Source organism: Dermacentor variabilis, chromosome 11 (assembly GCF_050947875.1).
Source record: "Dermacentor variabilis isolate Ectoservices chromosome 11, ASM5094787v1, whole genome shotgun sequence".
Taxonomy (NCBI): Eukaryota; Metazoa; Arthropoda; class Arachnida; order Ixodida; family Ixodidae; genus Dermacentor; species Dermacentor variabilis.
The window spans coordinates 97,919,961-97,941,460 of record NC_134578.1 but is presented as its reverse complement, the minus strand read 5'-3'; the positions used below and the strand labels follow the sequence as shown (position 1 = coordinate 97,941,460).

At 45.5% G+C, this 21,500-nt stretch overlaps 1 protein-coding gene across 1 annotated transcript in view; it reads right to left on the bottom strand.

Moving 5' to 3' along the window:
• LOC142564862 (uncharacterized) overlaps window positions 1–1,905 on the bottom strand; it is a 32,300-nt gene extending 30,395 nt beyond the window's left edge. The window contains exons 1-2 of the mRNA XM_075676042.1: window positions 1,761–1,905; window positions 421–612 (exon numbers count right to left, since the gene is read on the bottom strand). Of these exons, the coding sequence (XP_075532157.1) occupies window positions 421–612; window positions 1,761–1,820 (252 nt within the window). The 5' untranslated portion in view covers window positions 1,821–1,905. The remainder of the gene's footprint in view (window positions 1–420; window positions 613–1,760) is intronic.
• Window positions 1,906–21,500: the final 19,595 nt, after the last annotated feature.

The following is a 21,500-nucleotide window of genomic DNA, read 5'->3' as shown; positions in this document are numbered from 1 at the left end:
ACGCATTTAATAACAGAGGTGATAAGAGAATGTATGTGCGTACCTATATCGCCGCAATGATGACAGATTACTTCAATAAATATGCCCGTACATTTCTTCAATATTCTGGGTCACCTATATGGCATCCGCTGAAGAGCTTCGATGGTCATCTACCTTCACCGAGTGTAATGCTACAAATTTTTTTCTTCAGCACGCATTTTTGTTTGTAGGTGAATATAATTCGTGTTCGTGCAGTTAGCAAACGAAACAAAGCGTTGCGAACTTCTCGCCTTCATGACGTCGCTATTTTTATTATAGGTGTTTTGCTGTATGCAAGTGAATGTTAACGCCTCTACCACAGGCAGTATCGTGAAATCGATTGTTTCAATATGTATCCTGCATTTGCGTTGTCCAAACGGCTGAGGAGCTCTGTGTGCTCACCTCCTTAGGGTTGTCGAACTTTTCAGAAGCAAAGTCATGGCACGGTTTAAACAGCGCAAACTCTTCGGGTTTCGGTGACGACGGTTTGGCAAACTTGGGAGCGTAGTAAATTCCCTTCATCCCGAACGATATTGCAACGGGAATGGAGAGTTTCAGCTTCTCAACTTCCCTAAGGACGGCGATGCTCTCGTTCTGTAAAGGCATGAAACAAAGAGAGCTTGTGAACGTGGGCGAGGCATGGACTAGCTTCCAAAGCACACGCAAAGGATCGAACACGCCCGTACGCTGCCTGCCTTCATGTTAAGCACTGAGCCACAGCAGCACCTCAAGTGAAACACTCAAAGAAGGAAAACAAATTCTAATCGAAAAAAACGACATGTGAGCCCTAAATACTCAGAGATGGCACAGCCATGACCAATTGCCCACTCACATTTACAGAATGACCTGCTCCATTGAACGTGAAACCTGCTGCCGTCGTACAACAACATCCCCCATTCTTGTCGTAACACGAATGTCGCAGAGTGTCGCATGCGTGTCCGAACTTATAAATTGACAACTTAGGTACTGACATGGTATTTCTGACTATTCACTCTTTTTTTTTGCAAAAGATTGTAGATCTTTAGACATCAAAAACTTAGTGGCCGGCCTTAGAGCGCAATAATAATGTCTCTGATGTTATCGCTTCTTCTGAAGATACCTTATTCTGACGGTATGACAAAGAAAGTATTCATGCTGAATGAGGTTATTCCCACGTTTTTACTCTCTCTGGCTCTCTCAGCCGCTTGGCATGCTGGTACTAATTGTAAGAGTCGATGTAGCTGTATATTGAACGCGTAATTAGGCGAGATAAAGCGACTGTCCATCTCAAGCCACATGTGAACTGGAACGGAGACGAAACTTTCCTAGAAGCCCATATCTTTAGAAAGTGGCTGCGTGTTGCAACCGTTGCCATCTATGTCACGGCGGGATAACTGCTGCCACAGAATTTAAAAATGAAGTATGACGTCACATGCGGAAGTGAAAGCGAGGTCGCAACCTTACCATGCGTGGTCCGAATGTTTAATTTCTTTTGAAGCTACGCATTTCGAATGCTACGCGAACAATTGATTTTATTCTATAACGTCGAACTTCAGCTCGGCTTACGCGCCAACGTTTTCTTACATTGTAACAGAAATATAATGTTTGAATCCACTTTTGGAAGTGTAGAAGGACTGAAGCACCGCCTAATTAACTATATCAAATGGTGCGCCCCAACCTTTCACTGTCATGCTGAAGATTTTATGCCACCTTTTCCCTAAAGCACGTCTTCAGTAATGTTCAAAGTCTGCATGAATACGTACCACAGTGTGCCCGTAGCTGTAGTCTCTCCCTCGGACAAGGCCTGGAGGTAGCGTATCCATAGCAACAGGGAATATCCGGCAGTCTGGGAAATTGCTGACCGAGTAGGAGAGGTGCGCGATGGAAATGAAAAACGATGGGGTGAAGACTGTCCTGCAAACACCATGGCAATAAAGAGAGCAACTTGCTTTCCAAACGCAACAATATGACGAATTCAATTGGGCACGGTGCTATAAAATTTAACGTCGAGCTTTTTAGAAAAGCTACATTGGCTACATAAACCATTCGATGTTCCTTTATATTCTTTAGCATCAAGTGTCAAGCGTTGTGATCCATGTCATGAGTGAAGCAGCCCTTGTCAAGTTAGTGCAATTTAGAATTTCGCTAGCTCTAGCAACACCTCCTTAAACTCTAAATGGACAGAAACATGATCGATATGAAGCTAAGGTCCCTTTGTCAAGTCATAACACCATTTTAAATCGTTCTTTGTTTAGAGTTAGCTGGTCCAGTTGATTCGTCCAAAAAATTGCGGGACCATAGGGCGATGCGCATGCTTATTGTGAAGATTTTTTTAAAATTTTGGCCACACGAGACATATGAGCCGTCTAAAAAGATGAAGCTGAAGTCGAAAGCTGAAAAGATGAAGTCGTTGTGGGCAATTGTGGGCTTTGTAGGCGTTGTGGTCAACGAGGAAACTGTCGCCCCACCCCAGCCGTCAGTCTGCGCAAATGTTTTTCTGTTGCTGAAGCCATAATGACCATCGGCAAAGAAAATGGCTGGGTGAAATTTCCGAACACGACAAATGAAAAGGCGACGTGAAGAAACAGTTCTTCGAACGCGGCACGCCGAGTTACTGCACGAAGTCCCACCTAGTGGCATAAATCAATCAATCGCAGTGAACGAAGTACGCTAAATTACTCGCGCCCAGTATGTTACACATACGTCTCACAGTGAAACACATAAACCTTCTCAATAACATCAATAAAAAACAAAGAAGCGTTCCTAAGTTTCTATACTGTTCCACGGTGTGTGAAGTTCACTTCCAAAACAAAAACCTGCCCGTCGATTGGCCAATACCCTTCCTCTCGATCTCATTACGTCAACAGACCATCCAAATGTGACGCAACGCCGAACCGAATTCTTGAGAAAGGGAATTTTTACAGAATGCGGCTCCATCTCTTCATTCCCACCTTACTGGCATTCAAACATCACGAACACAGTCATTTCAATTTTTTTATGATAGCTCAATGCCAAGCTAGAAAGCTAGTTCACCCAGTCGCTACAAAGGATTACAACTCGTATCGATCTTTTCTGGATACGAGGGTTTAGTTCGCGTGAGTGCCACCACGTGGCGTGCTGACCTTAAACTTTTCAAACCGCCCACGGTGAAGCGTGATGACGTCAACAAAACAAAAATGAAATAATTAGAAGCTGTCCCTGCACATTGAACTTCGCCACACTGCTCGTTCCCCCCACCTCGGCGTTATCAGTGTACTTCATAAAGCGTACCGCGACGAGTGACGATTGATTCGGGGCTTTCGACACTGTTTTCTTTTTCTTATCCTTTCTTTTTTTGATGCTAAGGAGTAAACAAGCTGAGGTAATCGTCGGAAACACACCGCAGCAGCCTTTCTTCAGTAGGCACACATTCTTAACGTCTGAACATCGCACAGCGATTACGAGACATGCCATCGTGGACGGCTTTTGATTTTGACGTCGATATCGTTAAGGTGCCACCAATTATTTCCCTAGCGATTTTGCTATTCAAACTCATGGGCTACCGCAGCAGCAGCGAATCGAGATGTGCATAACTATTTAGATGGATACATGAATAAGTTGGTTTTGCAGCTTGAGGCAAAATGCACTGCAGAAGAATTGTACAAACTGTAATGATCTAATGGCCATGTGATTGAAGCCGTTCTACAATGGACACTACAGCCGCTTTTGCTCATTGCGAATGAAAATATTGTATTATAGAGCGCCAATCTTAAGCATCTAAATCCACAGCCTAAAATATTATGCGGATCCCACGCACTGTGGGAAGCGATGTAAGCGAAGCTTTTGTGTGGTTTGCTTTTATTGACAATAATTATCTATGTTAATGAAGGCAAATGTATAATTTCTTCAGCGTTTAGTGCAATACGAGAGTAGCGAGTTGATGGCAAATGTTACCTTGCGTGCACCTCTGCTTTTTTGTCTGCGTAGTACACAACACACTGCGGGAGGTGTTTGCTTGAGACGTTGTGGTGTGCCGTTGTTTATATATTGTGACCAACAGTTACGATGGCCGTTTCTATGAAAACTAATTTATTCTGAGCGAACCTGTGCCCGTAAACAAAAACATCCCTTGAGCTTCGGTTCTTCCAACGTCGTTCACTTCTTTGTCGCCTCCTGTCGCGTGCCAGTCCGATTCTCGCGCACGAGCCGCCGGTCTGTCAGCACCGGCCCAGCGTTGCCTTACGGTGCTTTTCTTGACGCTTGCGGTGTGGCGGCTCTTTGAAACGCAGTTGGGATGTGGCGGTCATCTTGTGTTCTCGCAATGCTGGCGGCATTAGCTCCCTTCGAAGAAGCATCGTCCCAATGCGGAGAAAAGGCCTATAGAGAAGCCAGCTGCTTTAAAACGACAGTGGTCAGAGGATGGCTGGTGCTAGGCTTGATCGTACGTGCAAATTCTGGTTGTCAATGCCTTTCATGGTAAGGCTTCATTCGTACTACGTGTACGACCTCTGGGCGAGTCCTGCGTCGTGTGGAGCAGACTTGGCCTTCAGGAGTTACCTCGTAATTTAACGGACTTCGCCGGCGAAGTACTCTGTAGGGGCCAAAGTAACGGCGCAGTAGCTTCTCCGAAAGACCGGTCGTACGTATAGGCGTCCATACCCACACTTTGTCTCCGGAGTTGTACTGTACCTCTCTTTGCCCTAGGTTGTACCGGTTTGCGTCGACGTTTTGCTGTTCTATGATACGGTGCCTTGCCAACTACCGTGCTTCTTTTGCCCTTTCTACGTACTCACTAACGTTAGGGTTGTCCTCACTGCTGTTGTTTACAGGTAACATCGCGTCTAGTGTCGTTGTCACTGTCCGACCGTAAACAAGTTCAAATGGCGTGAAATGTGTCGTCTCTTGTACTGCAGTATTATACGCAAAGGTAGCATATGGTAGAATACTGCCCCATGTCCGATGCTCGATGTCCACGTACATTGAGATCATGTCAGCGAGCGTTCTATTGAGCCGTTCAGTCAGGCCATTGGTTTGCGGATGGTACGCTGTGGTTTTTCTATGAGCAGTATGTGTTAGTTTCATAACAGACTGCATCAAACGGGCAACAAAAGCTGTTCCTTTGTCTGTTATGAGTACTTTAGGTGCGCCATGTCGTAACACTATGTGTGTGACAAAAAACTGAGCCACTTCAATGGCGGTACCTTTTGTAAGAGAAGATGCCTCAGCATACCGAGTCAGATAATCGGTTGCTACCAGAATCCACCGCTTTCCTGAGGTTGATACGGGAAATGGTCCAAGTAAATCCACACCTATTTGTTCAAAGGGTGCTGCTGGTGGCTGTATCGGTCGCAGAAAACCTGCTCGTTTGAGTGGCGGTGTTTTGCGTCTTTGACAATCTCGGCATGATTTGACATAGTGCTGCACTGAATTCATCAACTTCGGCCAGTAATATTTCTGGCGGATTCTCGCCAGATTCCTACTAACGCCTAAGTGGCCAGCTGCAGGATCATCATGGCAAGCTTCTAAGATCTCAGCTCGCAGCGATGATGGTATGAGAAGTAGAAACGTCTCACCAGTGTGCTCGAAGTTTTGTTTGTAGAGGACGTTGTTCCGGATGACATACGAACACAATCCGCGGACGAAAACTCGAGGCACTTTCACTTGTCGACCCTCCAGGTACTGGATGAGCAGGAGTAATTCCTGATCTGTACGCTGGTGATGAGCCATTTCCGTCATATTTGCAGCCCCAAGAAATGGGAAATCTTGCTCGTATTCAGGTGACGTCGATTCGATTGGTGCACGTGATAAGCAATCAGCATCATTGTGTTTGAGACCGGACTTGTAAACGACCGTGATGTCATACTCCTGCAGACGCAAACTCCATCTTGCGAGTCTTCCAGAGCGGTCCTTGAGGTTCGCCAGCCAGCACAATGAATGATGATCGCTGATGGCTCGAAACGGCCTGCCATATAAGTATGGTCGGAACTTACTGATGGCCCATATAACCGCCAGGCATTCCTTTTGTGCAGCTGAGTCATTTGTCTCGGCTTTTGATGAGGTACGGCTCACATAGGCAATAACTTTTTCTTCTCCATTCTGCCACTGAATAAGTATGGCACCGAGACCAACGTTACTCGCGTCGGTGTGGATGTCCCTTTCGGCATTTCTATCAAAATAGGCAAGTATAGGAGGACTCTGCAAACGCCGTCGTAGCTTAGAGAAGGCGTCTTCTTGTTCTTTCTCCCACACAAAAGGGACATCTTTTTTTGTCAGTCGCGTGAGTGGTTCGCCAATTTTAGAAAAATTTTCTACGAAACGCCTGTAGTACGCACACAGTCCCAGGAAACGTCTAATAGCTTTTTTGTCTCTTGGCTTCGGAAACGTTTCTACTGCAGTGATCTTCTCAGGATCGGGGCGGACGCCTTCAGCTCTGACAATGTGTCCGAGAAAGCGGAGCTCGCGAAAGCCGAAGTGGCATTTTTCGGGTTTTATGGTGAATCCCGCCGTGCGAATAGCATCCAGAACTGCTCTCAGTCGCTGCATGTGCTGCTCGAATGTAGAGGAGAAGACCACCACATCATCCAGGTAGACGAGGCACGACTGCCATTTCAGTCCGGAGAGAACAGTGTCCATCATCCGCTGGAAGTTTGCGTGCGCAGAACACAGACCAAATGGAAGCACCTTAAACTCGTATAGACCATCCGGTGTCACAAATGCTGTTTTTTCGCCACTTCTATCTGCCAGTATCCGCTTTTGAGATCCAGAGAAGAGAAGAAGTAAGCATTGCGTAGTTTGTCCAAGGTGTCGTCGATGCGTGGGAGTGGATAAACATCTCGCATCGGGACGAGGTTGAGTTTCCTGTAATCAACACAAAATCGTAGGGTGTTATCCTTCTTTTTGACCAGGACTACCGGAGATGCCCACGGGCTATTGGATGGCTGTATCACATCGCCTTTGAGCATTTCCTGTACTTCACTTTTTATCGCTTCTCTTTCTTTTGGAGCCACTCGGTACGGGCGTTGGCGCACTGGTCTTGCAGGTTCTTCGACCACAATGCGGTGTTTTGCGACGGGAGTACGACGGACTTTCGGTGAAGTCGAAAAGCGTTCAGCAAACTTTGTGACCAAGCTCACAATCTTATCTCTTTGTGGTGATGACAGCTCCCGGTCAATGTATATGGAGGTAAGGACACTGTCTAAAGTGACAGAAGCTGGTGATGCTGCATGGAGGGTTGACACATCCGCGAGTTGTACATAGTCATGAAGAGACGCTATGACTGTTCCCTTCGCCACGTGTTGTTCCTCATTGCCAAAGTTAGTCAAGAGGACGTCCACGCATCCGTTACGCAGGTGAACTAGGCCTCTTGCCACGCATATTTGCTTTTCCAGTAGCAGCCCGGTATTTCCGTCTGCAAGTCCCTCATAGGCACGGAATACGTCGCTCCTTACAACGACAGTCACACTGCACCGTGTCGGCACCGTCACGTGGTCATTCACAATACGGAGAGAGGAAATATTTGGCTGTTCTGTATCAGAAATGGTAACAGCATTTTCTGTGGAAAACAACACGCGTGATTCTTGTAAGTCGATAATTGCGCCACTCGTTTGCAAAAAGTCAATGCCCAGTACAAGCTCACGGGAACACTCAGAGAGAACAATAAAGCTGCTGACGTATGCAAAGCCTCTAATGGCGATTCTTGCGGTGCACATTCCAACGGGGTCGACTAAGTGTCCCCCCACTGTACGTATTGGAGGTCCGGTCCAATGGGTCGATACCTTTTTCAATTTTCTGGCGAGTACACTGCTAATAACTGAATAATCCGCACCAGTGTCTATCAACGCCGTCACTTCGAAGTCGTCGATGATGACGCGCAACTCAGAAGTAATGGCGTCATCACTGCACTGCTTTGTCGGTTCGTCACTGCCGTCGTCTTGTCGGATTGGCGATGGAGGGCATACGGTGTTCCGGGCGTCAGCGGCCTTGCCTCCACAGGTCGCTAGCTCTAGTTTTCCTGTCGCGGACTTTGTGAGCGACGCCTCGGTGAAATGGAAGAGGGAAGCGGACTGGGCGACCTATAACGCATAGGCGCTGCCGATCGAGGTTCATGTTGCGGGGGTTTTCGAATAGTTTGGCGTGTGGACAAAAATGCTTCGATTTGATCAGGGCGCACACCGTTTCGAGGGCAAGGTGCATTCACAGAGAAACCACGCAGTCCTACTCGTCGATACTGGCATTACCGGTCTAGGAAACCAGCCTCTCCACAGTGGTAGCAAAGGGGACGCCGGTCTGCAGTGCGCCATACATCGCTTTTACGTGGCCTTCCTTCTGCCATGGGCGGCACATTGCGAGGAAGTACCTGGGGTATTGTGGCCGTTCGTCCAAAGTCGGTGCGTCCCAGGTCCTGGCGTAAAGCTTGGGCGTACGGTATCCGCGGCTGACGCTCTGGCTGTGCGCGGCGCCGTACCTGAGGCTCTGGCTCACAAATTACTTGCCGGACTTCTTCGCGTATCACATCGGCAAGTGAGGACACTGGAGGAGGGCTTTGAGCCAGCTGCAGTTTCTGCAGCTCTTCCCTTACGACGGACCTCACCATTTCACGTAGGATGTCCATGTTGTTGGAGAGGGCTCCTGACCCAACGTCAAATGATGCGAGGCTTATATCTCTGTTGTACTGCCTCGCACGCTGCTGCAGCGTCTTCTCCATCGTCGTCGCCTCTGATCGAAATTCGGCTACAGTGCGGGGCGGATTACGAACCAGGCCGGCAAAAAGCTCCTGTTTCACACGGCGCATTAGGTGCCGCAATTTCTTGTCCTCAGCCATGTTTGGATCGGCTCGGCGGAAGAGGTGGGTCATATCCTCAATGTACATGGTCACACTTTCGTTATTTCGCTGGTTCCTCGCCTGAAGAGCGGCTTCTGCCCTCTCTGCGGTCCGTGCTCGGGTACGTAGCAAGCAGCTCTCGTCGGAAGTCGTTCCACGATGATAATGACGCTTCATGCTTTTGAAACCACGTGCGTGCAGATTCCTCCAGGGCGAAGTACACATACCGGAGTTTCTTTGTTTCGTCCCAACCGTTACATCTGGCGACACGCTCCAGGGTTTCGAGCCAGTCCTCGGCATCCTCGAACGTGTCTCCGTGAAAGGATTCTGGCGTCCGGGGTGAATCAACGACGACGTGAGGAGGCATTACTTGAGTAGCCATCGCACTGGTACCTAGGCTGACTGCTGCCGCTGCCCTTGGTGAATCGGCGAGAGGACCAAACTCGGGGGCCTCACCTCGTATGCGGCGGCTCGTGCGTTGGTGGACCGGCGTTAATTCCGTTGGCTCCAAATTTCGGGGATCCGGGCTACCTTCCCTGGCGCGTGTGGGGCTTGAAGTCATAGCCCGCACCTCCACCAGATATGTAACCAACAGTTACGACGGCCGTTTCTATGAAAACTAATTTATTCTGGGCGAACCTGTGCCCGTCAACAAAAACGTCCCTTGAGCTTCGCTTCTTCCAACGTCGTTCACTTCTTTGTCGCCTCCTGTCGTATGCCAGTCCGATTCTCGCGCATAAGCCGCCGGTCAGTCAGCACCGGCCCAGAGTTGCCTTGCGGTGCTTTTCTTGACGCTTGCGGTGTGGCGGCTCTTTGAAACGCAGTTGGGATGCGGCGGTCGTCTTGTGTTCTCGCAACGCTGGCGGCAATATTATGAGAGCGTTGAGCATTGCCATTGCTTCACATGGAACATCGCATCCCGGCAGACGAGTTGGCAGAACTATGAGGCTCTACTAGCTAAAACCGTAATAAGATCTTGAGGCATGCCGTTATGGCACGCAGTCAGTTCTCCGACATGGTTGTCTTGAACAGCTGACATACGAAATCGTCAAACTTCACCATTACGTCCAACGAAAAGGTCACGAGGTTGTCTTTCAATGGGTACCTGGCCATTGTGGAATCAGTGGCAGTGATGCCGCCGATAACGCTGCTCGCACATCACTTCAAGAAGAGCACACCGTTCCAATTCCGCCTTCAAGGACAGACGCCGCAAGGCAGCTTCGGCATCTGGGACGCACTCTCTCACTGACCGAGTGGAACTCGCTATACTTAAGACTTACACGACTGAATCAATTAAACCCCTCACTGCAACTCCGACCTCCATTCGGACTTCCTCGACGTGAAGCTACGCTTCTGTGTTGCCATTTGGTTAGGAGTTGCCTTCCCAAAGACATGCTCTACATTAAATGGAGTGACTGACAGTGCATCATACGAGGTCTACGGCACCTAAGAAAATATCGAACACCTGCTATGCTACTGTCCACGATATGCCTCAGAAAGACAGGAACTTGCTAACGCTCTCCAAAAACTGGACAATCGGCCGCTTTTCGGGCAGGTGCTGCTGGAATACCGCCACCATCGCTCATCGGCTTATAAAGCGGTGATGGCGCTTTTGTGCTTCTTGAGGACGACGGGCTTGCGTGAACGTCTGTGAATATTAGTGCAATTACTATTAGACCACAAGCATCAGCGACCTCACCGCTAATTTCCTTCTTTCCTTCCCTCCTCTCGCTCGCTGACATCTTTGTTTTCCCCTTTCGGGTTACCCCGGTGTAGGGTAGCCAAACACACATTCTAGTTAACCTCCCTGCCTTCTGCTTCTTTTTTTCCTTCCTTCCTTCCTTCCTTCCTTCTAAAACTGAAATATTAAAAGTGCCAAACAACGTTAGAAACCTGAAAATGATGCAATTTCCCTGGCGCGGCAGTGCACTGTCTCCGGGATCGGCCCACGCAAGAGGCCGCGTTTCTACCAGAACACTCGCCTTCGTGCATAGAGTTCACCACCAGTGTTTTCCGGTAAACATTACAGCTACATAAGCTGCAGTCGCCGGGAAGCGTGAGAACCAGTAGGGAATCTTTGAATGCTATCGCATTCCACTCTTAAACGCAAAGCTTAAGCGTCCCCCGACTTTTTGTTCCTAATGACACCGGGAAATCGAGCCTGATGCCAGAAACACTCAGAAATGTAATCGGGTGCGAACACAATGTTCTCGCACATCTTCTGTGATGTACCGTAACGCTGAGGAGCTTCTTGTGCAATGCAGAAGAATCCATTGTAAAGGCAGAAGTGCGCGGCTGGGCACGTGCGTTTTAGCTCATGAACTTAATTTGCGCCATGAAAACCTGTCCATGCTGTCATGCTCTAAAACTGGTATAGTGCAACATAGCAAGAAAGAAACAAGCCGAGCCGGCTAGATACAGGAACAGAGCGCTGACTTACAACTGCATCTTCCTTTCTATGTTGCGCTGTACCAGTATTAGAATGCAGTACCGACTCGCCCAATCCTCCTGCCTAGTGAACATGCTTTGACACTTGCTTTATAGGAAGCCTACTGCACTATCAATATGCCGACTGTTCTTAACTGCACGAAATAAAAATACTAACCAATATAAGTCTTGGTGAGCTCATTTTATCATTCGAATTTTCATATTGGCTACGTCTAGATACGGATAAGTTGAGACGTGCTGCGCGTAATTAACGGAGGTACATTAATTATATTTTCAAGTGTTGACCTTAAATGCCTAAAGACAATGAGTAGTTTGGAGCCCGTGCTCGAGATTATATAGCTGAGCGAAGGCATTTTGATTAAACATGCCTCTGTAAGAGCTGTGCAAACAAACATTTTCCATTTAAATGCTCTCGGAAAGCGTAACTGACGCAGAAAGAGAAAGTCTGTAAAGTCTACCTGGCCGCACGTAGCCTTTTGTGATGTGAATGACATGGCTCCGTAAGTGTATTCCTGGTGGAGAGTCCGCTTTTGATTTTTATTAAGAGGAAGCTTTACCTCGGGCCCAACGCCACGCGGCCTATTCAAATACATGTAAAACGCAAAAACGTTTTTCTGAGATAACCCCTGGACAGATTTTAATGAAATTCGTTGCATTTGAGAGAAAGAGTTAAATTCTACTGTTGGAAGCGGAATTTCGCTTTAGGCCCTGAATTTTATGAAGAGTATTCTCAAAATACGAAAGTTTGAAAACATACAAGCACGAATTTTAAATATGATCGCCCTGCATTAAGAACAGATATCGCGGTTCTAAAAACGGTATCCACTAGATCATTTAAAGCGGACAAATTTGATTTGTCATTTGATATCTTACGCGAATTTCTTACGTTGTGTACAAGGATTTCGCAAAGGCTCTATTTACATATTACTAAATTTGTTTAGATACGTGTGTAACGAATTGTTGTTGTCCTCTTTAGATTTAATATTAGATGCAATTCACATATTTTTTACATCATTTGTCGTTGCTGAGTTATAGCGTTGTGAACTTGATAGTATCGTTTTCAGAAAATTTTCGATTTTTGCCACTTTTTAATAAACAATTGACGGCCTAAATCAAAAATTCGTAACCAACAGTCACTAGATTTTAAATCTTCCTTTTAAATGCGACAAACCTCAGCCAATTTGGCGCAGCAGTTGCCTAGAAAAAGGAATTCTCCTTTTACATGTATTGTAAAACATGTAAATTGTATTACATGTATCAAGTCAGTGTGCCATCTGCCCATAGGGTACAAAACCATTTGCTCCTGGCGTGTTACATAACCGCCCATCCCTGACCAAATCACTGCTTTAACGCACCACCACTGTTCCGACTAAGTGCCATAAATGCATATGTTGTTACAAACGACAACCTATTGGCGCAGACAGTTGAAACTTGTTGATACTCGACTGCAATATAGAAAGAAAATTGTTTAAAATTTTGCCTACTCAGTTACGCATGTGCATTGCCGTGAAGTTCCACAGGGGCACTATTCCACAGGCTGGTGAACGTGAAAATTCCAGAATTCCTGTGTACGTCCATGCTAGAAGGCACGATAGTATCTTCTTTAACGTAACACAAAGACACGCGCATGCTTGTTATTATGTTGTCCAAGGAATAAAATCTGATAATAAAAGCGATGACTTAAGAAATAAGCAACGCATCAGTACGTTTTAGGAAGCAAAAATAGACAACATAATCTTTGAAGAGCACTCCTGAAAAAACCAAATCGGAAACCAAATCTTGAGTTTTGTGGCGTCCTACGTGGCGTTAAAAAAAAGGAGTATCACAATGCAGGGCATCGAACCACTGCCATCACGAGGCACAACGAAAGGTGCGAGCAATTAAACGACTCGGCCACGGCTTCCAACGTTCCAGCAAAAGCTACGATTGCGTTTTTATGGATACCACGTGAACTTGCACGACTGCGTTTCGAAAATTGCTTTCGGGAACAGTGTTACGACATGTGTAGAGAGTCAAGACAGACATCACTCGAAAACTTATCTCTGTGGACTACATACGCTGCAGTGACTTTTACGATAGACGCCGTATTTTTTTCACAGGCGGCGTTTCTGTCTCTAAAATCGAGCACAAGTTTTCGTCGTTTCTCTAGGCCTCCATTGCAGAATCTTTAACCGCTCTGGGAACAGAATTCTTGATTTCCACAGCGTGATCACGGCATTTGGCTCGTGTACAATGTCTTCTAGAATGTGTCTGTCACCTGCCTTTTTCGATAATCGACATCCAGCGTTTGTTTCTCGCGAAGAAACCGCTCGTTCCATTGAAAACGCGCTAACGTCGTGTCGGGGCCGCTCGGGGCGCTAGTTGGGTTATGTCCATAAAAGCTGGATATGTTAAGTAGCCGTGGTTGCTTAATCTCTATGGCGTTGGGCTGCTAAGCACGAGGTCGCGGAATGGAAACCCGACCACGGTGATCGCATTTAGATGGGGGCGAAATACGAGAACACTACGTTCAACAGTACGTTAAAGCAACCCAGGTCATGCACAATATTCCGGAGTCCTCCAATACGCATGCCTCATAATCCGATCGTAGTTTTCACTCGGAAAACCCCATATTTCTTACAGCGAAGCAGTTAATGGCTACTTTCCCCAGGATCGTGTCCGTGTGGTAAAACAAAACAGCGTCTTCCTCCACAGCTGGCTTGTTGGCGCCCCTCGGTGCTACCGCGCGAACACGCTCATGCAAGTGCTCCCGGATTCCTCGTCGTCGTCGTAATTAGTATACTAATGAAGGAACGCAAACACGTAAGCAGTTTTACAGAGAATCTGTTAAGGGCTAGGACCCCAGCATCGTGTCCGTGTGTAGACACAAGATCGCCCATACGTGGACCGATCCCAAAGATAGTGCAATGCCGGGCCTACGCACGGCGCAGGTGAGGTTCGCCATTAAGGAGCCCACATACACAGATTCGCTGGTCATCCTTCACAGAGTGGAAGGGCACTAATATTTTTTTTATAATTACAAAGAAAAACGAAGACAAAGGCACATGCTAGAAGAAAGAAAATGTAGAAACGCAGTTCTGAGTCACGCTGTTTCTATAATGTAGTTCCGCTAATATCCTAGAGCTTATTCTTTTTTTTTCACTTTTCGGAAACGGGAAAAGGGGCCGTCTCACGGCACCGTTTACTATCCCGGCACAACAACCGCGCATCCTAAGTTGTGCCAAGGTGTGTTGCAGAAAAGCTAAGGAGAAAAAGGACAAATACGCAAAAACAACACTCACGAAGACATTCGAGACGAAGAGCACCGGGAAATTCCCTAATAATTAAGAAACTACAATGTTTTATTATTTAATTCTTCTCTTCACACAACCCAATTCTCCGAGTACAATTGGGTTGGAGAGATTATCTTTCCTTCGGACTTTTCTCTTGATACGCATAGTCCGGCTTTTCTTCTGGAGAGTACATGTAGATATGAAATCTTTATAGATAAATGGCAAGATATCGACGTATGCAGGTATTTTTCTGCTTTTGTTGTGGAGAATGCATGTAGGTAGGAAATCTTTATAAATACATGGCAAGATATTGACGTATGCTTTCTCTACTCATTCATTACGGAATACCGCCATGCCTGCTGGTATCTCTACGGAATCGAATTACTTTTCACTATCTATCATATGCATTATTCCTTTGCCCTTCCCCCAGTACAAGGTAGCCAACCGAAGATGGTCTCTGGTTAATCTCCATGTCTTTCCCTAGCGTTTCTCTATATCTCTTCATGGTTTGTTGCACTCCGCAGATTTCTCAACCAAATGATTGACGACATGGATAGGATCAATTGTTGAATATTCCTTCTTGAACCTCTTGGTTGATTAAAGTGCCGCTTTGCCCTGATTTTCTATGTAATCACTTGAGTGAATATTATATACAATACTTCAAGCAACCCCCTTCCCTAATGTGCCTAGAGCTTTTATTTATTGTTTCTCTTCTTATTAATTAGTATAATGTTGGCATTCTTCCAACTCCTAGGTCTGAGCCGCTGCTTATAACGGTATCGAAGCTTTATAATAATACCTGCATTTTTGAGGAAATCGACTTTTACGCCATGTTTTCTTGGCGCTTTGCCCAGGGACATGTCTTAGAAAGCTATTCTAACTTCATGGTTGGCCACAGATGAAGCTTCTGTAACGTCTTTTCAACCAAGGCTGCGAGGCTCGTCTGGGTACAGTATAGATTGGTATTAAAGTCCTCTACTGGCTTCATTATATCATTTAAATTGCTAATAAGAGTACCGTGCTTATAGCTTACTCCATATGCTTTCCTTGTTTCTAAGCCAAGTTTTGTTCTGACTGATTTCATGCTCCTCTATTTTGTAAAGCTCCCGCAATCTTTCTGACGCTGTAATGCTATGTATTGCTAACTTTGTTCTTGTTTATCAGCTTGGATTTCAGCGGATTGTGTCTGACTTCCCTAACTAAACACTTTCATCCTTCTTCGTTCCTTCACTGGGTCCTTTGTTAATTGAGAGACCTTACCTCCTGGCTGCCTGGGTGCCTTATCTCACACTTCAATTGTTCGTTCTGAAATCAGTGTAGTGACCGTTTCATTGATTACACGCTCCATATTTGTTTGCTAGCACCAGCCTGGTGTAATTTTCTTTTCGGCTCGCTGATGCTCATGCTCACGTGCCCTCAAACTCATGTGCACTCTTGCGCACACTTGCGTTTATTCGCACCCTTTGACACTCGGCGATGCTCTACCTCATCCAATCATTGGGGAGCGTGCCAGAATACGTGTGCATGCGTGACCAATGGCGACCTACTTTGCGGGCCTGCATAGTCTCAGAAGAAGTCGTGTTATGTCCGTATAGGAGCAATCTGTTCAATGAGGAATGTAGTACACTGCGCAGCAGCGTTTCTGTGCTCTTACAAGGAATGTCGTAGCGCATTGCAGTGCGTTACTGGTACTCAATGGTTTTCGTTCCATCATTTTTCTTTTCATTATCTAGTTCAACCACCTTTTATTGCCTTCGCCTCTTTCTCCACCACAGCCTAGCCCCGACGGGTACTTACACTGGCTAACTTCCCTGTCTATCCCTACCTTTTTCTCCTCTCCGCCATTTCACTAAAAAAGATTGTTACCATTTTTTTTATTCCTGATATGGCTGATCAATATTTGTTGCTTTTATTCATATGTTACGTTTAATTCGTTGGTTTGTCTGCAAGATTTTGTCGGTGGATCTGCACACCCGAAAAGTTTATTCGTGCGCGCTTTGGCATTTAATTGAGTTCGATGTTGGCGCTGTTTCCCTCCAGCAGTTCGTTTTCTCGATTTTCTCGCAACACACCTTGACAGTGGTGCACCAACTGGACAGAGGTTGCACTTTGCTCTTAAAACAACAGCCGTGCTGAGAACGGTTCCAGTGATAGCCACTTCTCATGAATCAAGACCAACCTCGAAAATTTACTGCATGTTTACGCGTAACTGGCACGAGCTGTCCGTGAACACGACTTTCTTCGCATTTCTAGATGAATATGTAAGATAACCTGAAATGCTTAACGTACCAAAGTGTTTTTTTTTCTAAATTTATGATCTCCTTTCTTACTGGTTCGGAAAAATTGCATCAGCCGAGACCATAAACTACTTGTAGAAGGAGCATTTCCGTAGCTAGCATAGCCTATTTATTAAAATGACCTATAGTTTAACACTGACGACATGATAGCCAGCCACGAATTATGGCCTAATATGGCCTCTTTAGGGTGACTCACTTCATCAAACCCACAACGGAATAGTCATTCCGTGTGTCCAGAGACAAGCCCAAGACGTAGTAGGAAGGCCTTGTTGCTGAGCTCTTCGGTTTCAGGTGAAGGTACATGGCCTGGTAGCAGAAAACATGTTGAAAAATTCACGTCTCATTTCACAGCATAATTGGGTTAGCGCTGCTGCTACACGAGATACCTATGCAGATTGCTACAATTCTACCGAATATGTTATCAGTAGATAGCCATTAAAACGCATAATTAGCAGCAGATCTATAGAAAATACATAGAATAAAGTACATAGATTTTTACAGACACCATTAAAGCGGACAGTTGGGAGAGCGGCCCATGCGTAGCTATTTCATGGCACCACTCAAACTTCTGAATGCGGTGCTTTGACTCTGCCCAGCCTAGCAGGTTCCGACTCCCCCTAGAATTAGATACATTTTAAACCTTCTTTGTTTTCGTGGATGATTTGGAGATGCACATTGTTACTTAGCCGGTTACCTAAATTGGTATTGAAGAGTTTCATTGAAGAGGGACACACAACCAGTCACCTTAGTTGCAGTGAGTGGTTAGATACACACATATGATGGATGTTTATTTAGCTGCACCAAAATTTTTAATAATTGCTCATGGCAAAATAGCGCAATTGATAACCTTTGACCTAAATTACTCCATAAAGTGGCCTTTAATACTGCGATAAATGAATATGTTCGATTAAGTAATTAACGTATTTGCGGTAGTTCACTTTTCAATTAATTCTTTTACGCCACATATGTCAATGTACGAATTACAGCCGCTGAGTCCGCATGGCGTATCCACTTCGAACGAATTCTCTGGACAGCACAAGTTACGAGAAATTAATTTTCAAACTGTCTGACGAAATACATCGACGTTCCAGTTACTTTTTTGAGAAACCGCTGTTTTATGCATTGAAGCACGAAAGTAACTGGAACACCAGTTCATTTCGATGGAGACTTCGAAGATAATATCTCGGAACTGGTGCTGCCCAGAAAATTCGTTCCATGTGGATACGTCGTGCGAACGCAGCGGCTGTAATTCGTACATTGAAATATGGCGCGCAAAGCAATTAAATGAAAAGTTAACTAGAGTAATTACTTTAGTTATTCAATTGAACGGTTTGTTTTCTCGTAAAAGTAATGGCCGCCTCATCCAGTAATTAAGAACATCGGTCGGAATTTTGCCATCTACCATGGGCAATATTAAAAAAAAAAATCGTGCTGCTAAAAGAAACACCCTATGAAGAGCAAACAGGGTGAAGTTCACAAAGAATGCTAGACACATGAAAACTGCATAACTATTTATAGATCAATATAGCCGCATGCACCGCAGAGGGTGCTAAGTCCTGGATCCTAACAGGCCGCCATTGGAATCTGAACCTGGCAACGTTTAACATTAGAACGATATCTAGTGAGCCGAGTCTAGCAGTGCTATTGGAGGAATTAGAGGACAGTAAATGGGGTATAATAGGGCTCCGTGAAGTTAGGAGGACAAAAAAAGCATACAGAGTGCTAAAAAGCGGTCACGTCCTGTGCTACCAAAGCTTAGCGGAGAGACGAGAGCTAGGAGTCGCATTCCTGATTAATAAGGATATAGCTCGTAAGATACATGAATTCTATAGCATTAACGAGAAGGGGGCAGGTCTTGTTGTGAAACTTAAGAGGTACAGATTGAAGGTCGTACAGGTCTACGCCCCTAGATCCAGTCATGATGACCAGGAAGTTCAAACCTTCTATGAAGACGTGGAATCGGCGATGGGTAAAGTCAAAACAAAATACACTATACTGATGGGCGACTTCAATGCCAGGGTAGGCAAGAAGCAGGCTGGAGATAACTCAGTGGGGGAATATGGCATAGGCTCTAAGAATAACAAGGGAGAGTTATTAGTAGACTTTGCAGAACAGAATAAAATGCGGATAATAAATACCTTCTTCCGCAAGCGGGAAAGCCGAAAGTGAACGTGGAGGAGCCCGAATGGCGAGACTAGAAATTAAATAAACTTTATACTCTCCACTAACCCTCGCATCATACAAGATGTGGACGTGCTCGGCAAGGTGCGCTGCAGTGGCCATAGGATGGTAAGAACTCGAATTCACCTAGACTTGAGGAGGGAATAGAAGAAACTGGTACATAAGAAGCCAGTGTTAACGGGAAGAGGGAAAATAGAGAACATCCGGATCAAGCTACAGAAAAGGTATTCGGCTTTAACTCAGGAAAATGATGTTAGTGCTGAAGCAATGAACGACAATCTTATGGGCGTCATTAAGGAGCGTGCAATAGATGTCGGTGGTAACTCCGTTATACAGGATACCAGTAAGCTATCGCAGGAGACGAAAGATTTGATCAAGAAACGCCAATGTATGAAAGCCTCTAACCCTACAGCTCGAATATAACTGGCAGAACTTTCCAAGTTAATCCGCAAGCGTAAGACAGGTGACACAAGGGAGTATAATATAGATGGAATTGAACATGCTCTCAGGAAGGAGCAAGCTGAAACGCAGTGAAGAAGAAACTAGGAATAGGCAAGAATCAGATGTACGCGTTAAGAGACAAATCCAGCAATATCATTACTAATATTGAGAAGATAGTTCAAGTAGCTGAGGAGTTCTATAGAGATTTATACAGTACCAGTGGCACCGACGACGATAATGGAAGAGAGAATAGTCTAGATGAATTTGAAATCCCACAAGTAATGCCGGAAGAAGTAAAGAAAGCATTGGGAGCTATGAAGAAGGGGAAGACAGCTGGGGAGGATCAGGTAACAGCACATTTGTTGAAGGATGATGGGCAGATTGTTCCAGAAAAACTGTCCGCCCTGTATACGCAATGCCTCATGACCTCGAGCGTACGGTATCTTGGAAGAACGCTTACATAATTCTAATCCATAAGAAAGAGACGCCCAAGACGTGAAAAATTATGGACCGATCAGCTTACTGTCCGTTGCCTAGAAAGCATTTACTAAGGTAATCGCAAATAGAATCAGGAACACCTTAGACTTCTGTCAACCAAAGGACCAGGCAGGATTTCGTAAAGGCTACTAAAATGCACCATACTCGCACTATCAATCAAGTGATAGAGAAATGTGAGGAATATAGCCAACCCTTATATATAGCTTTCATTGATTACAACACAGCGTTTCGTTCAGTCAAACCGTCAGCAGTCATAGAGGCTTTACGGAATCAGGGTGTAGACGAGCCGTACGTAAAAATACTGAAAGATATTTATAGCGGCTCCACAGCCACCGTTGTTCTCCATAAAGAAAGCAACAAAATGCCAATAAAGAAAGGTGTCAGGCAGGGAGACACGATCTCTCCAATGCTACTCACAGCGTGTTTACAAGAGGTATTCAGAGACCGGCATTGGGAAGAATTTGGGATAAGAGTTATTGGAGAATACCTTACTAACTTGCGATTCGCTGATGATATTGCCTTGCTTGGTAACTCAGGGGACCAATTGCAATGCATGCTCACTGAGCTGGAAAGGCAAAGCAGAAGGATTGGTATAAAAATTATTCTACAGAAAACTAAAGTAATGTTTAACAGTCTTGGAAGAGAACAGCAGTTTACGATAAGTAGGGAGGCACTGGAAGTCGTAAGGGAATACATATACTTAGGGCAGGTAATTACCGCGGATCCGGATCATGAGACTGAAATAATCAGAAGAATAATGATGGGCTGGGGTGCGTTTGGCAGGCATTTTCAGATCATGAATAGCAGGTTGCCATTATCCCTCAAGAGAAAAGTGTCGCCCATTAGTATAGTGTATTTTGTTTTCAATCTACTCATCGCCTCTATAAAGCCTCACTGGGGCTCAATGATGTGGCATAGTGGAACAAAATGTCCTTCCATTGCTACACTAAAAAGTAAAAAAAGAACCACATGGATCAAGTGGTCATTGCTTTTGTGTTCGCGGTGGTGTGTCATTGCTCCCTGCTATAAGTAGCAATACTACCGCAGTTTTGTCCAACGGGCCAGCAGGTTTTATGTTACGGTCATATCGGGTGGTTGGGAAAGCAGATTTTCATGGATATCACTGTCAATGTGTCTAGCAAAAGTGGCCAAAAAAATTGTCGGCAACGCACGCATTGCGGGGATCTACGTTAACTAAGCTTTGTCGTTCATTTGGCCACCGGGGCCTTGCGACGTTGTCTACGTCATCACCAAGTTATCTACAGCGTCAACGCCCGTTGTATAGCAGAAAGGAAATTTCGCTTTAATGAGCAACGTTTGTTCATGGGCTGCGTGGGACGGTATCTGCGAACTGGGTAACGAATAATGATAGAATGACAAGCCTTAGCTTTGTGTGGCGATCCCAATTCCTTCGCAGTGTTGGTAGCTTTGTTTTGGGCGCGTCGTTAAATCATGAAAGAGAAGACACCAACTTTTCTAGTTTAAATAATGATGGCTTTTTGGAACTCTACAACACAATCTACTGTAAGGTAAAACCTACCGAAAAGGTTTGTGTTAGTCCCGTGT